Source organism: Chelon labrosus, assembly GCF_963514085.1.
Source record: "Chelon labrosus genome assembly, chromosome: 21".
NCBI lineage: Eukaryota > Metazoa > Chordata > Actinopteri > Mugiliformes > Mugilidae > Chelon > Chelon labrosus.
Window position 1 is genome coordinate 23109487 of NC_140354.1, and position 20227 is coordinate 23129713.

Consider the following 20227-nt stretch of genomic DNA (forward strand, 5'->3'; position numbering starts at 1 on the left):
TTCGGTGGCGCAATCGTGACCTCTCGGACTGTCGCACGTCTTGCTTCTGGCTACTCGCAAATCTCATTACATCGATTGGAAACACTTCAGAACAGACGGTCTTGAAATTAACTTGTAATCCTAGAGGTGCACATCACTGATATGTAATATTGGCTCATTTTCCCAAACAAACAAATACACAAGTAGAATATTTCTGTTTCACGCATTTGATTGGGTTCTCTTTGTCTCCCTTAAGGAACTGGGAGAAAATCCGCTGATGCTTTGAATCATTTTTATGTAGAAATGTAGAAAAGACGCTTCCATTGTTGGAAACGTGTTGGGGCCAGTGCAAGCTCGCCTTAAAGGTATCCTCAAACACTGCTGGGGCAATCAGATTGTTTGGGGGCGGGGCTTACGTTGATGCAGAGGTTGATTGGTTGAAACATACATATATGCACGCAGAATGAAATCCAGATGGAGAGCTACCGCATTCATATTCTGAATGAACTGAGTCTGGCTACAAACCTGCTGAAATCCACCGTGTAATGGTGTATAATCAAATTTCATGTTAAGGCAGTCCATTTCATACCTGGGATAATTCACTCTGGACCCAAACCGCTGGATTCAATCCCACTTACTACAGACGCATTTGGGAGCGTAATGCATCGCTTTATATTTGCCGTCACTTGTCAGCGCTGTGTCCACATAAGAGCTCTCTGCAGGAGTTTAAGTGTGAACCGTTGCTCTCAGAGCTGAATGCTGATGTGAGAGCAGATGTATTACAGTGACTGAGCGCTCGCCGAAGCCACTGGAGCCGCCGCCGTTCAGAGCTTTAATTGGATATATGCAAATCCAGACAAACTTTAAAGGAGTGTAAAGGGATTAAAGTGCATTAAGGAGCCAGGAGTGTGGAGAGGGGGACCCGGCCCTATCGCTCTTTATCTCCCTCGCACATACGCAGGAGATTAAAGGATAAGGCTGGCATTATTTTATCAGTTTTATCATTAGCAACAAATCCCAGAAAAAGACCAAAACAGCAAATAAAGGCATGCTTCTAACGATGCACAGCCTTGTGCAGCTGCAGGAGGAGAGAGCTATTAAAGACAAAAACAAAAAAAGCCTTTGCACAACGCTGGTATTTTGCTTGGTTGTGATTCTCCTGTGCAGTGTAACCAGGCAGAGCATCAGTGAGCATGCTCAGACCTGTCTTCTTCATACTTCAAATGCACGTTACGTTTCTTTATTGGAGAATAAATGACTCCATAACGAATGGAATGTGTCACCACATGCAGCTTCATGCTCTGCCACTAGAGACACAGATCGTCCTTTGATTGTAAGTGGGGTGAATTCATATTTTATTCAATTAAAAAAAAAAGAGGCAAAAATAACGTAAGACACATCCAAACACAGAATGAGAGCGAGCCCTAAAGAGACCAAGCTGTGGCTTTTAATGACCTGAGCAGACTTCAGAGAGGAGGAGTGAGCCGTGAGAGAGGGACAAGACTGCAAGGAGAAAGAACAAAGGTACAAGACACGCATAAATTTTACTGCACTTGACAACCACTGGGCTGCAGCTTCTCTGTTCCTCACAGCTGGCCACTGGCACCATATAGAAACATTATGTTTGTGGCAAAGGGAGAGAAACAAACGAGTAGAAGAGACTTCTTTACTGCAGGGAGGGGCATCAGCTGAGGCAGATTATCGGCAGCATATGAGGGTCTGAGGCTGAGGGAAAGGAGTTTACAGAGGGCGAGAGTCCACGATGTGAGGGGGAACGACACGAGCAGAGAGGAGATGTGACACTATGTGGAAAGCCGGCCTGGAAGAGGGAGCAAGGTCCAGCATGCTAATGGAGACAGGAGGAACTCAGATTCTGCTGTTAGGATCAGAAAGAGCTCAGTTGTCAGACTCAGAAAACCATGAATCATTTGTTCGTATCTGTGAGGTGTTAAAGTCATGTCCTCCTTGTGTCCAGTATCTGCTGTGACCTCCTTGTAACTAAATGTTTCTGGTAACTGCTGATCAGTGGTCTACAGCAGCTTGGAGGAATTTTAGCCCATTCCTCAGAACAGAACCACTTCAGTTCTGAGATGTTGGTGGGTTTCCTCACATCAACTGCTTGCTTCAGGTCCTTCCACAACATTTCTATTGGATTAAGGTCAGGACTTTGACTTGGCCGTTCCTAAACATTCACCTTGTTCTTCTTTAACCGTTCTTTTGTAGAACCACTTTGTGTCCTTGGTTCTCGTTGTCTTGCTGCATGACCCAGTTTCTCTTCACATTCAGCTCATGGACAGATGTCCTGACATTTTCTTTTAGAGTTCACTGGTAGAATTCAGCATTCATTGGTCCATCAATGATGACAAGCCGTCCTGGTCCAGATGCAGCAGAACAGGCCCAAACCAGGACATTAGCACCCCCATGTTTGATGGAGGGATGAGGTTCTGATGCTGGAATGATGCAGTGTTGTTTCATCTCATTTAAACCAAACTATTCTACTTTGGTCTCATCTGTCCACTAAACATTGTCCCAATAGTCTTCTGTCTTGTCCTCATGATGTTTAGAAATGTTCTTCTTGGAGAGCAGTGTCTTTGTCCGTCACACCATGGTTGTTGAGTGGATTCATCAACATTAACATTAGCCACTGTGAGAGAAGCCTTTAGCTGCTTAGAAGTTCCCCTGGGTTCCTTTGGGACCTCTCCGTAGATTCTGTGTCAGCCTTGATGACGCTGTGTCCTCCACTGCTCCTCTCTCATGTGGGGTCCCACAGGGCTCTGTGCTTGGTCCTCTTTTATTTTGTCTTTATCTACTTCCACTTGGTTCCATTCTCAGGAAACATGGCATTTCTTTCCACTGCTATGCGGATGACAGCCAGATCTATGTCCCCCTCAAAAAGTCTGAATCATACTCTGTTAACCTGCTGCTAAAGTGCTTAGACGACCTTAAAGCTTGGATGGTTTTAAATTTTCTGAATTTTAATGAACAAAAGACAGAAGTCATGGTCTTCGGTGGCACTTCAGGCTACGTCGTTGATCCAATGTAGAAACATATTTCCAGCTATGGAGGGACTGTTTGTTGTCTGCATGTTTTCCTCTCCTCCTTCTATTCTTGATGCACTTTCCGAACAGTCATCATCACAGGAGGACCTCATTTACTCAACCTGCAGTAACAGTTTTACATGTGCGTACATAAAATCAGCGTGACGTTCAGTTTAAACGTCACTTGACCTTTAAAAACATATCAGGTTGTTGTTTTTTTTATTTTCTATGAAACTATGTAAAGAAGCAAAACGACTGAGCTTTAAGAAGAAAACACTTTAACACACTTTGTGTATTCTTGGCTCCTAAACGCTCCACAGAAATCTGAACGGTTGAATTTCCTGCAAAAGAGCTTCAGCTCCAGCTTCACTTATTCTCCAAGCTGCCCCGCCGCACTGATGTTTCCTGCTCTGACTATTTTTACCAACGCTGCCGTCGCCTTGCTTTTCAGACACAAAGAGGCACATCAATCAGCAGGCGCTCACAGAGAGGCACAACCCGACAACCGACGGCGCTGACGGCGCTCTTTGTTGGTGCTTCGAGGAATAAAACGGCTTTGATTTCAAGTTTCTCATTTTACACTTGAGAATGCCTGAGCACGCCCCGTCATTACCTGCAGTGTTCGGGGGCTGGCGGTTGGATAGCGCACGCGTTTGACCCATGAATCTGACATTTGTTAAATCATTTGTCAGAGCAGCTCATCACATGTGACTTGTGGCACATGTTCATGTTTGCAGCCGGGAGCAGGGTTTAATTACCTGGAGGCTGTGAGGAGAGCTCCACAGATCCAGATTAGATGTGAGTGATTTAGAAATGGCAGGTTGTGAAAGGCCCAGGCTGACATGCAATAAGAAAGTGTCTGATGGAGGTGACGGGGCTTCTCTTTAAAACAAGCACTGAAATATTGGTTTTCTCCAGATTATCTCTGCACGACGAGACCATTTTCGCCGACGTGCGTGCTCACGTTACGTCTCCACTCCGCTGTCAGAAACCTGCAGCTGTCTCCCGGCTCCTCAGGTGTTGAGACGCCACGCTCCGTTGCAGGCTAATTACCCGTGTCGCTCTAGGAGGAGATGAGGGGAGATCCCTGAGAGGAAGTGACAGCTGTTGGCAGCTCTCTGGACCGCTGCAGCGACGAGCGCCGCCACCACTTAAGGAATTCACATCAACGCCGCATCGGTCTCCGCCTCAGTTACAGTAAATCCAGGAAAGAAGAGAGACAAAGGCTCTGCTTCGTCTGTTGATCTGGGTTTTACTCAACCTCCCTGTCCACAAGAATGTCTCACTTTTAAAAACCAACCAAACCCACCCACCAAATTTTACTATCTGGAGTCTCTCTGTTGGGAACTGATTCTGCTCCAGCAATGATCTATCGGGCCAACCAGACTGTTTGGGGGCGGGGACAGACGAGTAACAGTAGTTGAACACGTCATCTGATTGGTTGTAGGACTATCCAGTTGGTGCAGAGGGATTCTTTTCTCTGTATCGGCTGAAACTCGTCTCATAATGAAATCCAGATGGAGAGTTACCGGACTCATTGACCATCTTGTGACAGTTCAATGTTCTGCTGGGAAACTTCTGGACCTGGCATTCATTGGTGTGGATGTTACTTAGACATGTAGCACCCACCTAGACCAGACCATGCACCCCCACCCCATAGCAATGACACTCCTTGACATTCTGTTGCCAGACACCACAGGACATCCTCAGAAGGCCCACGTCCATTCTCTGGTTTTATTAGAAGCTACAAGAAGTGATTGAAAAGATGAACCAAGCTGGGATCCATGTGGACAGCAGCCCTGGAGACATCTTGGTCGTCTTCTTTTACTCAATCAACCTTCTCCTTTGAGTAGATCAGATGTAGGTGTTCTGCAATAATCCAGCACAGTTTACAGTTGTAGAAGTCGGAGCCTCCGATCAGAAGGACTTTGTCGACTTTGATTTATCTCTGCCCTCGGTTGTTTCTCTTCTTTGTCAAGGACTTTAAAAACAACCGCATGTATTTAATTCCTCTCATATTTATAGTGTCAGCGAGACAGGATCAGAGACATGTAAAAACCTGCACAATTAAAATGCTAATTCATTCAGTAGCTACTCCCAGGAAGGTGTGATTGGTGCATCTCTTGATATCATGCAACAGAAAGAGACGTTAGCAGAGCATCTGCAGGGAAGGCGAGCGCCACGCAGAAAGAAATCAGTCTGGACGTGCTTCCTGAGAGGACGATTGATTTGTCTGGGTGAGGAAAAAAGCGAAGGTGGAGAAGAGAGGACTGCTCAGCTGAGGACGCACGAGCGCGCCAACGCTGCCAATCAGAGGCGGTTATGTGACAAGAAACCAACAGCTCAACTCCCACCGTAACTAAACTCCCGCCGTGGCTAACGCGCTGAACATATCCACCGAGCTGTCTGCGCCAGAACCACAGCAGGCCATCCGCAGATATTAAACTCCTTTCCCGGCGCCTGGGTGGAAAAGCGAAGAGGAGGAAATGTAAATAGATACGAGCCTGAGGGGAATCTGTGGGAGAGCAACCCACATAACGACCTGTCAATTTAACAGCGTGTGGGAGAGTAAGAGTAAAGCGAGGAGAGAAACGCTCTTTTTCCTCTTCATTAACAGACACAGAATAGGGATTTATTGACACGCGGCATCCGTCATTTACAGCCCAATTTAAAGCCATAAAACCCACAGGGTTGGGGTTTCTTTTTTGGGTCGAGGGAATTTGGTCGGAGCCTGATAGATTATTTGTTTGTCACTATCAGGGCTCCATTATGTTTGCTCCAAGGCTGAACATTTCATTAAACGAGAGACCAAATATCAGCTTTAATGAATACACTGCAAAACAAAAACAGCAAATACTTTCAAATGAATTCAATAGTGATTCAAATTAACTGCAAAAATAGTAGCGACAGAAATTATCATTCAAGGTTTTGCAGGGAAAAAATGTAATTCTATTTTTTTATTATGATCTAGGACCGAGAATAAAGCAAGCACGTTAACTCCAAAGCTGAAACAAGGACGACTGGGCTTAGAGCTTGTAAACAATTTCCTGGAAGGATTAATAAAGTATTCTGAAGCTGACTGAGTTTATTGAAAGTCGAGTCGATGTCAACAGTTCTTGACCTGAATACATACATGCCACATACACTTTAAGCAGGAAGTTGACTAGTCGCCGATCACGTGACAATAACAACATGGACGCCTCCTAGAAGACAGGTGAGGAGCCCAGTGGGTCATTGGTTCATCAAGTGTGTGGAAATACTTCACTGAAGATGAAGCCCATACTACCGTGACATGTCAGTCCTGAAATACAACTGAAGTACTACTGCAATGCATCTGAAAAGGCTAACGCTAATGCTAGCAGAGGAACGGTCCAAATCCTTTGAATGGCAGTCAGTTAACAACTTCACCGAACGTCCTGTGGTAACAGAGAGAAGGAGGCTGCACATCAACTATTGGATAAAGTTATTAGACCTTTAGCTATCCGAAGCTTCATATGTGTGAGACGCTGCAATATGTATTCAGGTCAAGAACATAGCACATGTTAGTTGACATTAAAAAATCCTAGGCCGTTCAACGCCTACTACGGAGGCTTTTCTTCAAGTTATTTGAACACTTGAACATGGGCTACTGTCGACCACATCAACACCATAAACGCCGTCAATCTCTTGCTCTGCAAACTCTCAGCTCTACAATAACTTCCATCTCTCACATGGTGCATTCACTGACATCAAGGACAAAAAACATGCTCTGCAACCACAGCAACAATGTCAACTGATAGAACACAACAGAACTGAACATAAACACATGAGCTTATCAATACTAGACTATATACGTCTGCACTGTCAACAGCGTTTAATAGTACTTCACAGTGTGTTTGTAAGATAACATAAAAAAAGCGGTATATCTCTATTGATAAATCAATAATGGATGTTTCAAATCCAAATCTTTTTTTTAAACCCTGCCCTAGCACGAAGGTTCTCAGTCATCCATATAATGGTACAACAAAAAAGCGAGCTATAGTGGACATGAGAGGACACAAAGAAAAACTTGTAAATTTAAAAAAAAACACAGGATCAGAACAGATTCGTCCAACTACAGGTGAGCATCTGGTCGTTAACAGACCTGAGTCATACAAGTTTGTGATGGTCAATACCTACAGATGTTCCTATTTAAACCCCAACACCTGTCTTTTAAATATGAAGAAGTAACATGGTAAACAAAGTCCAGTCGCCTTTGTTTCTGCATGTTGTTTTAGGATTTCAGACTTTTTCTGCATCATTACAACCAGAAACCTTGAATAAAATGATGGCACTAGATGCTGTTGCAGACAAACTCTGTTATTTTACATGCGTTTGTATTTGGTATTTCAGAAAATTGATTCTGAAAATGTCAGGAATTGTACAAGGGTTTTCATTCACTTTAAAAACAAAAAGCCATTTTCCATAAAAGCATGATTTTATTTTAACAGTGTACCAGTAAAATGTCAACTCCCTCTCTGATGTGTAGCATAAACCGTTCAATGCTGCACACATAAATCTGGACCGTGTGGAGCCGTTAGGAAGGATTAGTCCTGACCTCAGCCGATGTTTCTTTTCTCTTTCTGAGCTCTCTAAACATTTCTGATGTGGCTCCCGATGGAGAACGACCGCAGTGATTCAATACGCCATGACACCAATTAGCAGGGGTAAATAATGGCGCGGCCGCCACCAGCGCTCCCACTGTGGCTACCCATCACCTCCCTGATCCCCAGCCCCCCCCCCCCGGTCTCTTCTTATCAAAGCGGCTTTTCTTTCACCGCCTCAGATTTGAGACCAAAGGGCAGCACTAACTCATCAATGCCTCGCCTCTTTCCTGCAGGGCTCGATAACCGGCGCAGGTTCTAATCCGCCCCAGTCACGGCCCCCGACTGAATATCCAGTCACGTCTGCAGCCATTTTCCCGACCAGCCAGCGTGAAGCCAGGGGAGGTCTGAAAGACAAGTCTGGACCCGCCAGATTTCTGAACAATCAACAATCTCCTGTTTTTAGATGAAACCCGGCCTGGGAGCCAGGATTTGTGTATTTATGTGTGTTTGCCCTCTGGTATGAGCTCTAATATTTGAGATGAGGATTATCGCTCAGGCGCCACTGAGCTGCAGCAGGAAGGAGCTGCACAAGCTGTAGAGATGCCATCGTACCTCCAGGCTGAAACTCTGCAGCGGGATGCTGTGATAAGTGAGTCTACACGGATTTGCCACAACATTATGACCACTAACGGTAGAAGTGAATAACATCGACCATCTTGTGACAGTTCACTGTTCTGCTGGGAAACTTCTGGACCTGGCATTCATTGGTGTGGATGTTCCTTAGACATGTAGCACCCACCTAGACCAGACCAGGCACCCCCACCCCATAGCAATGACACTCCTTGATGGCAGCAGCCATCCCCAGCAGGATAAACTTTAGAATAGAGACGTTTAGAGTAAAAGCTAAAGAGAAGTGTGGTTAAAAAGGCATGAAGTAGTTTAGAAACCCCTTTGCTTGGTTTTCTAGAAAGGTATCAGTGTCTATGGTGAGGTCCAACTCAAGGAATGTGTTCATGCATAAAGTTCAGCCAAGGGGAAGGTGGATATAAGAAGTAAAATCTGTTGTTTTCTGGAGGCAACTCGGGTCCATATATTGTATGACTGACTGTTCCAGTGTCCTTTCTAAAGAAGAAACATCTCCTAAAGATTGTTTCCAAGGCTTATCAGGCTAAAGGTGACTGAAAAAACAGCATGTGGGCAACATCCCTGCAATCAGACTGCTTGCTGATCAGACGCAGAGCGAACAGCGAAGCCTCAGGACATAGGTTAATGATGAGAAGACAAAAGGGGAGAAGATTCCCGCACAGACGCCCGGAAGAATCTCACAGAACACAAGCCGAGCACTGTGCACTGTAGCTGCTGCAGCCTGCAGCTCCACCGAGGATAATAATCTCGACTCACCCGTGCAGCTCCTTGAGAGAAAACGAGATCTTGAGGTCGTGTCCCAGCACGTGGAGGGCTGTGAGGATGTCGGCCCATTGCACCATCTCGCCCAGAGGACCCCCTTTCAGCACCTTGGGACTGAACACGTCCCCAGACTCCTCGGTCAGGAACCCCACATGGATGAGGACCTGAGGGCAGAGGGAGAAGTTAATGAATCACACACAGACCTTCTCTATTTATCCTCAGCTTCTCTATTCAGAGATGCTGAATAATAAAGATCTTGTGAGAGTTATTTTCACAGAAGCTTCAAAGGATTCACGTGTGAATATATTCATGTATGTCTCACGGATCAGCTGCGTCGCATATTAAATATAATTGAGTGTCTAATGAATGCTGGAAAAAAAAAAAACGCAGACACAACTCCTAGAAAACACAATCAACTAGACGTGAAGTTGAAATGAAAAGTGACCCGTGGAGGGCTGGCTGACTCGCAGAGAGATACACGAGCCGTTTAATTGCTGATGGGGAAGGATAGAATTCCCGGCTGATGGATATGAATTGAAATGAGATTTTTTCGACAGATGGCAGTGTTTAATTTTGTTCGTTCCTCGATTACATTAGCCTCTCAGAAACTGCTTTATTCATCAAGGCTCCACATGCATTCACCTGAGCTGTTAATCAGCTGTTTGTCTGCATGAGATTACACGCAGAGCTGCAGCCACGGCGACGACACACATGTGGACGGAGCAAAGACGGTTAAAGAGGAAGGTTTGACACTAACAGAAACAAACCACACTGTAAGGTAGGCAGGTTAAAATTAAAGTAAAATCTAAAGCGAGACAAAAACTCACAAAGCACAACAGAGATGACTTAACAAAGGGAAAGGCAGGACTAAATATATCCACACACGGGATGATGGAATAACGGGAGACAGGTGAAACCAAGAGTTGGAGGGGAGGAGCAGGCAGACAAAAGACACAAGGAAAGACAGGTGGGTGGAATCAGAGGGGCGGGGACAGACAAAGACAGGAAGTAAAAACTTAAATGCAACTAAATAAATCAGGAAACCAAACTGGATAACAGAAAAATCACGAGAGCAGAGAAACTGAACATCGTCGTGCAGTAAGAGCCTGAAACCTCCAGATCAGAAATAAAGAAAACTCCCTTTAAAGAGGAAGAAACCTTGAGCAGCTCATATAGAGTGGACTCATCTGCTTGAGGTCTGAGACAGAGGGAACAAGAATGCAAAATATAGCAGATGCATGTTACATGAAAGACTGATAATGAATAAAACCAAAGAATGGATGGAGCTAGCATTCAGAATATTCATCCTAGAACTGTGCTATACAGTAGAAGCAGATATGTTAGAGAGGTGATCAGAGCATCATCCTCCAGCAGCAAAACTAAGAGGTGGTTCAGAGTCACCTGAAAACTTTATCAAAAAGAAAAGTTTGAACCTTAGAAGTAGACAAGGAGCTGGTCCCACATGAGAGGGTCCTGGTAGCTGAAGGCTCTACCTCCCATTCTACTTTAGAGGATCTAGGAACCACGAGCAGACCTGAGCTTCATTCTATTAGATCAGGGGTGTCAAACCCCTGGACCAATAACATAACAGCATAATAACTTAGGATGGCTGACAACTAGAAAGACAACTCTCGAAGTTTTCCTTTTTTTTTCATGCAAAGACTAATTCAACTCTGTCTAAAACAGTGCACCCCTAGTGGACATTGCGGGAATCGCAGTTCATTTTGTTGAAAAAGCTGCAGCTAATGTCCTTAAATTCGTCCCGCGGGCCAGATTTGAACTCCTGCCGTGCCGGTTTTGGCCCCCGGGCCTTATGTTTGACATCGTTGTATTAAGGTGACAGATGAACACTGATATACGATGGAGCTCGGCCTCAAAGGGCCTTGTACATGATAGATAGATAGATAGACAACTTTATTGATCCCTTTGGGAGGTTCCTGCAGGGAAATTGACATCTCCATCGTATACATGAGGAGGAGGATTGAATAATAATAATAATAATTATATACTGTATTGATCCGCAAAGGGAAATTCAGTTCCTGCTGTTTGACCCGTCCATTCGTTCACACAGTAGTGTGTACAGTTGCAGCAGTGAGCAGCAGTCTCTAAGGATTGCACCCGGGGAGCAGTTTGGGGGTTAGATGCTTGTTCAGGGCACCTCAGGCATGGACACGACAGGAGGTGAACCTGGGACCCCTCGATCCCAAGCTGCACCTCTAACTAACCACTACTCCACAGCTCCCCCAAAACTCTACTGACAATTCTATTCTGGATTTTACAGGGAGCCAAAGAAGAGAAGCTGAAAACAGATATAACACAATCTTGCAAATGAACATGAACGCGCCAATAAATGAACATTAGCCTCTCAGCGGCTCGCAGGCTGAGGAATAATTTGTTCAGAGGCAGTTCTAAATACGAGGTTATTGGGGATATTTGCAACACTGGTAAGACGGATATTGAACATGTTGCTGCACACTGGAAACGCAAATGCATTTAACTATAGAGGCTAAGGAACTGCTCATATCTCTGCAAAATGCATCTCAGAGGGCGACTGGTTGGTGTTAGGGTGGAGGCATGAGGCAGATGAAAGCATCACCGATACCTCAATGGACCAAAGTGACATTTACAGCCTGTAATGTCCTGCAGCTGATTAGTTAATTAGCCATCTAGCTGCAAACCGACGTGCACTTTCCCCCAGTGAATGTTTGTTATTGTCCTCGGTGGAGACAAGCAGGAAAGCTAACGTGACTACAGCCTCACACATCGTGACCGGGAGGAGATTGTTGGTTCTTCACTCAAACAACAAGAGACAGAAGAGGCAGTTAAACTGGTGCAGTTACACCAGAGCTGTTCCATCACACATCTCTCGTTTCCACACAAATCAGTGTGTTTTCTCAACAGCACTCAGCGTTTCAGCCAAAGTCTGCAGGGTCTGGTTAATGCACGGCAGCCGTCGCAGCAAACAAAGCCCGGGCGAAAAGCATGACGCTCGATGTTAAAGCAACAAGTTGATTTATTCAACTGAAAACTGGCCCAGCAAGCAAACACACACCCACAGAATACCAGGATGCTGTTAGCTTGTTCATAAAAAGCGTTTTATTTCAGCTTTTGGAGAATTAAAAGTCGCTCTCCACAAATTAATGTGCAAATATGTAAATTATTAATGAGGCTTCAAGCTGCAAAGATAAATCTCTTTTTATAATTAATTGTATGCATATAAATGTCAAATATTATTTGTCCCACGCTGGTTCTTAACTGGTTTGGAGTAGACGGTATGATCCTATTAGGACGCTCACTTTGACATCAGAATAATTATTAGTATTCAAACATGCATCTTCTCGTATATTTTAATTTTAGCAATTCAGAATGTGATAAGCAATTATTTGCAATATTAGACTTAATATTGGATTAAATCTAATACCACAGACTTAATCCAGTATTAACTTTATTGTATTAGATTTAATATTGGATTTTATTCAGATGTAACTGTTGGATCATACATTCAGATGATCATTTTAAACATTATTTTCTACATTTCTGCATAAAAATGACTCAAAACATCAGTAGATGTTCACACAAGTCCTGAAAGTAGACAGAGAGAACCCAAATACCTTTGTTTCCAACAGAACCACTTCAGTTCTGAGATGTTGGTGGGTTTCCTCACATCAGCTGCTTGCTTCAGGTCCTTCCACAACATTTCTATTGGATTAAGGTCAGGACTTTGACTTGGCCGTTCCTAAACATTCATCTTGTTCTTCTTTAACTGTTCTTTTGTAGAACCACTTGTGTTCTTGTTTCTCGTTGTCTTGCTGCATGACCCAGTTTCTCTTCACATTCAGCTCATGGACAGATGTCCTGACATATTCTTTTGGAGTTCACTGGTAGAATTCAGAATTCATTGGTCCATCGATGATGACAAGCCGTCCTGGTCCAGATGCAGCAGAACAGGCCCAAACCAGGACAATGTCTCGATGACATTGATTGGAAAAAAACTTCTGATGAGATGGACATGAAATGAACTTGTAATCCTAGAGGTAATATTTCTGTTTCATGTGTCTGATTGGTTTCTCTTTGTCTACTTTCAGGACTTCCGTTCATATTTTGAGTCATTTATGTGGAGAAATGTAGAAAAACACAAGGACAACAAAATCTAATCCACCCACTTCATGAGTAAAATCTTTTCTTTTAAGTCCATAATATGACAAAGAGGCTTTTCTGGGTCCATTTCTTGCAAACGTTTTTCATCGGTACGCCAGGAAGGATCTAATGTGGCTGCCTTTTCATCAGACATCTGCTCCAGTGGGCGAAGCTCTTTGACACTTGCTGTAAATGTCAGTGGTGAAAGTGCACTAAAGCCAGTCGGCGGCTGCCAGGAGTCGCTCTCCATCATTATCTGCTCGGGCCTGTAACTCGGCGCCATGTGACTCACAGCGAGCGGCCCGAGATAAAAGAAGAAAATATTAGTCCGAGAAAATGTCACAGCTGCTCTGCTAACTTATTAGCCTAGCATGTGGGTCTTAAAAGGACTGCATGGCTTTTTCTTTATTTATATTTATGAATCTTTGATGCTAAATGTTTTGAGTGTCTTTTTCTTTAACAGATGGATTCCAGGAGATGAGGTTTACAGAAACGAACGAACAAGAAAGTATGACTACAGTCTGCTTTGAAAAGAGGAAACCACGACTCTGCTCTCACATCTGAAGCTTTCATCCTGCAGCTGGAGAAGAAGTGAAAAGAAACTCCTCATATTCACCCTCTTCCGCTCCCTCCAGATTCCCCGGAGCTTGCCGTCCAGGCGTCGAGCGGCCGAGGCCCACTGCGCCGCCAGCCTGCGGATGCGCCTCTTCATGAAGCTCAGAGATTCCTTGCCGCCGCCCACCTGCTCCAGGAGAGGCCCGACGTCCGACTGGAAGACGGCCTGGACGACAGGAGCAATAAAATCACTGCAAACGGTTGTGGCTGTAGAAGAACTGTTAGAGCCTCGTGTAAAAATGCTTCTCCGGAAAATAAAGAAAAAGATTTATAGTTTGTCTAAAAGCATTCTAAAGAGCATAACATTAGGACCACCTTCCTAATATTGTGTAGGTCTCATCAGAGAATGGACATGGGCCTTCTGGGGGATGGCTGCTGCCATCAAGGAGTGTCATTGCTATGGGGTGGGGGTACCTGGTCTGGTGTAGGTGGGTGCTACATGTCTCAGTAACATCCACACCAATGAATGCCAGGTCCAGAAGTTTCCCAGCAGAACAATGAACTGTCACCAGATGGTTTAAATGGTATTCACTTCTCCTGTCAGTGGTCATAATGTTGTGGCTGATCAGTGTACATTCAGCATTTTATTTTAGGCTTCATAAATAGTCAAACAGACCACGAGGACAACAATTGCATGCTTGACAGAGGACGATAGGAGGGTCATACCACCAGCATCACCTGCATTTGGTGCAATTCTGCATGCACCAAAATAAACGAAACTGTACTTTATTTGTTTGTACTTTAAATTGTTGAAGCAAGTAATATCGTATAATAAACAATATTTAGAAGAGTGGATAGTCAATGCAGCGATGTAGATATTCTAGTGTCAGGCTGTTTTCTACTCGGAGCACAAACACTCTGTCATATCTTGTTATCCTCCGGTGCCCCGGGGCTACGCCTCTCAGACACGCTGCCTGAGGGATTCCTGGCTCTCACATAGTCTGTTCTCATTTCACATCTCCTCCTTAGCTGCAGCTGTAGTCACGGCATCAGGGCAACAGCAGCATGTGATTATTAATCAGTGGAGTAACAGCGAGGTGGGGAGGGGGAGGGGGAGGGGGAGGGGGAGGGGGAGGGGGAGGGGGAGGGGGAGGGGGGCACGGAGGAGTTTGCTAAAACGCTCGACACCGGCGAGCACAAACCAATTTCTTTTTTAAAAAGCACCTCTCAAAAGACTAAATCAATACGAACAGCTGTACTCTCACAGCGCCGATGGATCGTTTGCTCTCCAGAGCGACTTGTGTATGGCTCAGAAAGCCGCGGAGCACAGAGGGGAAGCCTTGGGATGAGTCTAGAGGGATACAGGCTGGCAATTAGAGCAGAAGGTAGAGCTGCAGAGAGGACTCACGTCAGGACCCATCACGCCGGGATGTGCATTACTCCGGGGAGACGCCGGGAGGAAGTGTGGACGAGGCGGCGGGTTCGGATAGAGCTCTCAGAGCGACTGTGAGCTCAAGGTGTCGACGCTGGGAACGGAAATCAAATGAGGCAGGAAAGTAACATGGGAGGGACGGAGAGCACCGCGAGGGAGATAACCAACAGCTGGGTGTTCACACTCTTAATGGAGAGAGTCAGTCCCCTGAAAACAATCTGCCTCAACGCTCCACTTTTGTCGTTTTCCTCTACTTTCTGCCCAATTTAGTCACTGATCATTTCACGTTTAAACCAAACCTCTGCTGGCATTTGGAGAGTGGAATATCTATGTGCCTCCTCAGCTGCTCTGTTTCACTTGCCAACAAAGATTTTAACTCAGAAAACATCACAATCTGTGAAAGCTAACTGGAAAGACTCTCTGGTTCAGCTGCAAGGAAGCAACTGCTGCTCTTACTCTCCCCTCTCAGCAAACCGTGTTACCGTGGAATCAACGTGAACGATATAACACTACCTGTTTCTTGGGTGGAGGCTTCAGGGTGGGTGTGGCAGTCTGGTTCCTCCAGGCCAGCGGGGGGCAGAACCACTCCACCTCACTCAGGTAGATGAGGAAGGAGCAGTCGGAGCCGTCAACGCCGTAGAAGCCGTAGCAAGGGTCCGAGGTCCAGCGGGCTCGCATCCACTGGAGAAACAAACACCCAAATATTAGGATGTGGCCTGGAAGAAAGAAGCAGTTTATCTGGAGTCTCTCCATTGGGAACTGAATCTGCCGAGCCAATTGAATCGTTTGGGGGCGGGGCTTTATTAGTTTGTTTACAACTATACATCTGTTGTCTGAAAAAGTTTAGAGTCTGGTGTCGCATCTTTTGTAAAAGATTTTGACATGAAAATAACTTTTAAGGGACAAACGGTTAACAACGATTACTGCATTTGTCGAGAATGCCCTGCTCTGATTGGTTGAAGGACTATCCAATGGATGCAGAGGATTTTTCTCCTCTGTATCTGTTACCAGACTATTCTGATAAGAAATGACTCTGGCCACACCAATGTGATGCCAGGTTAATTCTTCTAATTGCTCTTTTAATATCTCAAAAGGAATTTTTATCAAAGATTGAGGTCATTTTTTCCCCCTATACTGTTCTTTACAACTATGTCCCACCGTTTATGGTAAAATATTGCAGGACTCATCTTCCTCCACCTCAGGTAGGATGTCATCGTTCTCTACATCAGCCAATTAAGAGAAATAATAATCCTCCGGATCACTTGGATAGTCCTCCAACCAGTCACAGACGTTTAGTTGTAAACTAATTCAACTCCACGTCGGTCAGATAAACATGAATGACTACTATACTATTACTCTTCTGAAGCCCCGCCCCCCCGCCCCCCCAAACGATCTGATTGGCCCGGCCAAGATCCTTGCTGGAACACAGTCGGTTCCCAACGGAGGAAACTCCAGAACAACCCCAAAAAAACTGTGGGCAAGAAAGTCTCGTCCGGCTTCGAGGCTAGCAGGGCAGCGTAATCCTTTAAGGCAGGGGCTTCAAACATACGGCACGTGGGCCAAAACCGGCCCTCAAGAGGGTCCAATCAGGCCTGTGGGATGAATTTGCATGACATGGCATGACGTAGAAGACGTTAACTGCAATTTTTCAACAAAATGAACAGCTATTCCTGATTCGTCCACTAGAGGTCTCACTGTTTCAGTAAGAGTTGCGACGTAACACAACACTGAGGCCTAGAACTAAACAGCAGATGGCAGCAGTGCACCATCATTGAACTTATTTTTCTTAAGAAATTTTAATTTGTTCATAAAATGTTTTGTAAAAGGATAGCTCATTACATCTTTGCACTAGTTTGTCAGCCATCTTAAGTTATTACACTGTTATGTTACTGGTCCCGCCCCCTTGAGTTCAAATCGGGCTGAATATGGCTCCCTGAACTGAATTTGAGTTTGACGCCCCTGCTCTAAGGCATGTTCACACTGGCACTAATTTTTGGGCTAGCTTCCAGGCTATATGCACCATGGGAGCTACAAACACACTGATGGAGGCTCCTGTTTTAAACAAACTACTTTAAAATGTTCCTGTTTACAGTAAACAGTATAATTCCTCTTCAGCATGCTGCAGCAGTCCTCCACAAAGAGCCTTTAAACGTTCTCTTATCTTATTGCACAGAATTCACGCCGCGGTCGGCCCAAGGTGAGCGCAGCGATGATCGCCGTCTGCGTGAAACTGCTCGGGCCTAAGTGAGATACAAAGACTTACATCCATCTTGCTGGGACAGTCCGGGTAGCGGGGATCTTTGGGAATCTCACACTGTCCGAGCGCTCCGTCCCTGACTGGAGAGAAGAGGATTATTTATCACAGAGGACACGGGAAGAAAAGTCAAAGACAATGAGGGAGGGGAGATAAACAAGCTGCAGTAGATATCTTTAGAAGCATTTGTTTGTCTTTTTATTAAGTAGAAAATAAACTATAAACCTTCAAAATGTCCGTGAGACCGCGGTTAACATTGATCCATCATCTTTGGAGTTTTCCCCAGGGCGTCTGCTCTGTATGTATTTTGCTTTATAGTGTATATCCTACAGGCTTTGGGGTAAACAGAGACGAATTAGAGGCTCAATAACGAGCTCCTGTAAAAGCTCAGTGTCCCCCGGTGAATGGACACGTCTCTGGATTTACCATAGATCGGCAGCATTCATAAAAATCATAATCTTCTTTTCCTCTCTTCTCGTCTTTCCCTGCCACTCAGCCGACCATCTTCTCCCTCCTTCATTCTCTTCCTCTTGAAGCCTCTGCTCTCGTTAAGCCTAATTAAAGGAGCCGGCATCCCGCAAGACGCCGAGGAGCAGACAAACAACCGCCAGACGTCCCTCGTGATTAGCATCGTAACGACGGAGAGCGCTGCCGAAGCGTACCCAGGTTCAGATTGTTATTTAGAAGGTGTCAGGAGTTTTTGACAACAGACAAAATGATCTGACGTCTTTTAATGAGCCGGTGGACTGACTGGGGATCCAGAGGAGGAACATGTGGATTTAAAAGTAGCTAAGAATGAAAAGGTAATAAAGACAAACTGAGGAGAGCCAGGTGCCGTTAATGATGCAATAACTCATCATTGTGATTTAAACGTCTTGCAGCAGCGTCTTCTTTTAATACTGAGCGTCCTAAAGTCTGTCCTTGTCTTCCTTGTCTTCTCCTAGAGTTGGTCTCCTGTGTCTTCCTAAAGTCTGTCCTTGTCTTCCTTGTCTTCTCCTAGAGTGGACTGGATTCAGTCCAATAAATCTTTCAGTCAAAGTTAATGTAGTGTGGAGAGGGTAGCTGGTACCTTGTGTTCTCTACTCCAGAAATGTTCTGGTCATCCAACGCTGCCATAAACTCCCTAACCCTCTCTGGAAGATTTTTCTCCTTGATGCTGTCTCGGGGAAACGTTTCTCTTCTTTTAAACGTTCAGTGTTTGTTGTTGTTGTTTGGGTGCAGCCTTTGACTGAGTGGACTCCATGGATTTTGTTTAGATGATCAGCTACTACCACCTCACCACACATCCACACTACACTAGTTACTGACTAACAGAGGACTGGGCTATTACGTCTTCTTCTTCTTCTTCCCCTCTTTCTTTCTTGTTTCTTCTTCTTCTTCTTCTTCTTCCCTCTTCTTCTTCTGCTATTTTTGGCAGCTTCGACTCTAGCCAACCACCATTAAAACAGAAGAAGAAGCGTAATTTTGGTTTATAGCAGACCTAAAAGAAATAACTACAAAGGATCACACTTAGCTGAAGCCTGATGCCCGATCTGAACATTTTACTAACGCCTGAATCGGGACATCCCTGGTTTAAACAGGTGATTGTTTGTGTCATCAACCTTCCAGAGACATAAGTTGTGCATTCAGGTGCTGGGCTGCCTTGACAGGCTGTAAGCAGAGAGGAAAACTGTCTCCAGAGCTGATGGATCAGAGTTTGACGGGCGGATGCATCGGCTTTGTTTTGTATTCTGCAGGTGGATGTGTGTGAATGTGTGTGTTTGTGTTTTATATCACACCTCTGCTGCCGGCCATGCTGCGCTGCAGGATCTGCTCCACCCTCCCCGCCATGTCAGACATGTTCTGGGCGATGGCCTGGATCCGCTCCACCAATCCCACGGGCTGGATCCTGATCACACAAAACACAAACATCCGCTTAACGACCTGAAAGAGACTCATTAAACTTCTTCAAAAGAAAGAGGATTCCTCTACGGCCTCCGCTCATCCGCGTCCCCGCCCTTCACACGCCGAGCGCCAAGCAGTGGAAGAAATGCTAATTAACAAGAACTTGAGGCGTGAAATCGAAAAAGCTCTTAAACACTGACAGATAATTTATTTGTTGAGATAATAAAGGAGCTCGGCATATTAAAGCTGGTTTGCAGAGGGGGGAAATAAAAAAAACAACAAGACAATTAGGTTGTTAGCAGATGGGTTTCACTGTGTTTGACCTCTGTGGCCCGAAGGCTGCAGGCAAAATAATAAGATGTTTACAACCGAGGAGCAGAAGGTACGTTACGGCTCCAACATCAGTCTTCAAATCTTTATCAGTCTTCAAAGATGCTATAAAGTCTATTTCGAGTATTCTTACGAGAAACGTGCTCGTAAAATATTAACCGCACTCCAAGGTGAGAGCGCCGACGGAGAACGGACCTCCTTCCAGGTTATTTTCATCTGTGTTGGAGCAAACCTTCAAAGGGAACAGAGCAAATGTTTTAACATATGCTGCAACACCTCAGGACGGCGCCGAGCTACCTCCATTAAACCTTAAAGGATTTATTCAATGAATTATGAAGAGGGAAAAAAATAAATAAAATAATCAATGAGAACGTGTGAGGATGGTGCAAATTTTTAGTCTCCAGCGTAATTGGTTGTTTTCAAAAAACTGGTGCGGTTTGAATCACATTTTAGATTTTATCAACGGATATGACGACGACTTTGCAGCAGAGAAATATGAAATATAGAGGAGGCCAGCAAATGCTTCCACAGACAATACTCCTTCAGTCTGATCAATCATTCTGATCAGATATGAGCTGTTTCCATGGAGACTAGATCAAATGATCATCCATCACTGGGGAACTTTATTGACAAAGAGGGTTCTGGT

The 20227-nt window shown here is 44.9% G+C and overlaps 1 protein-coding gene across 1 annotated transcript in view; it reads right to left on the reverse strand.

Annotated features, from left to right (window-relative positions):
- mgat5b (alpha-1,6-mannosylglycoprotein 6-beta-N-acetylglucosaminyltransferase B) overlaps positions 1-20227 on the reverse strand; it is a 64612-nt gene that overhangs the window by 27939 nt on the left and 16446 nt on the right. Inside the window, exons 4-8 of the mRNA XM_084571269.1 lie at positions 19146-19255; positions 17377-17450; positions 15627-15794; positions 13743-13907; positions 8984-9153 (exon numbers count right to left, since the gene is read on the reverse strand). Of these exons, the coding sequence (XP_084427395.1) occupies positions 8984-9153; positions 13743-13907; positions 15627-15794; positions 17377-17450; positions 19146-19255 (687 nt within the window). The remainder of the gene's footprint in view (positions 1-8983; positions 9154-13742; positions 13908-15626; positions 15795-17376; positions 17451-19145; positions 19256-20227) is intronic.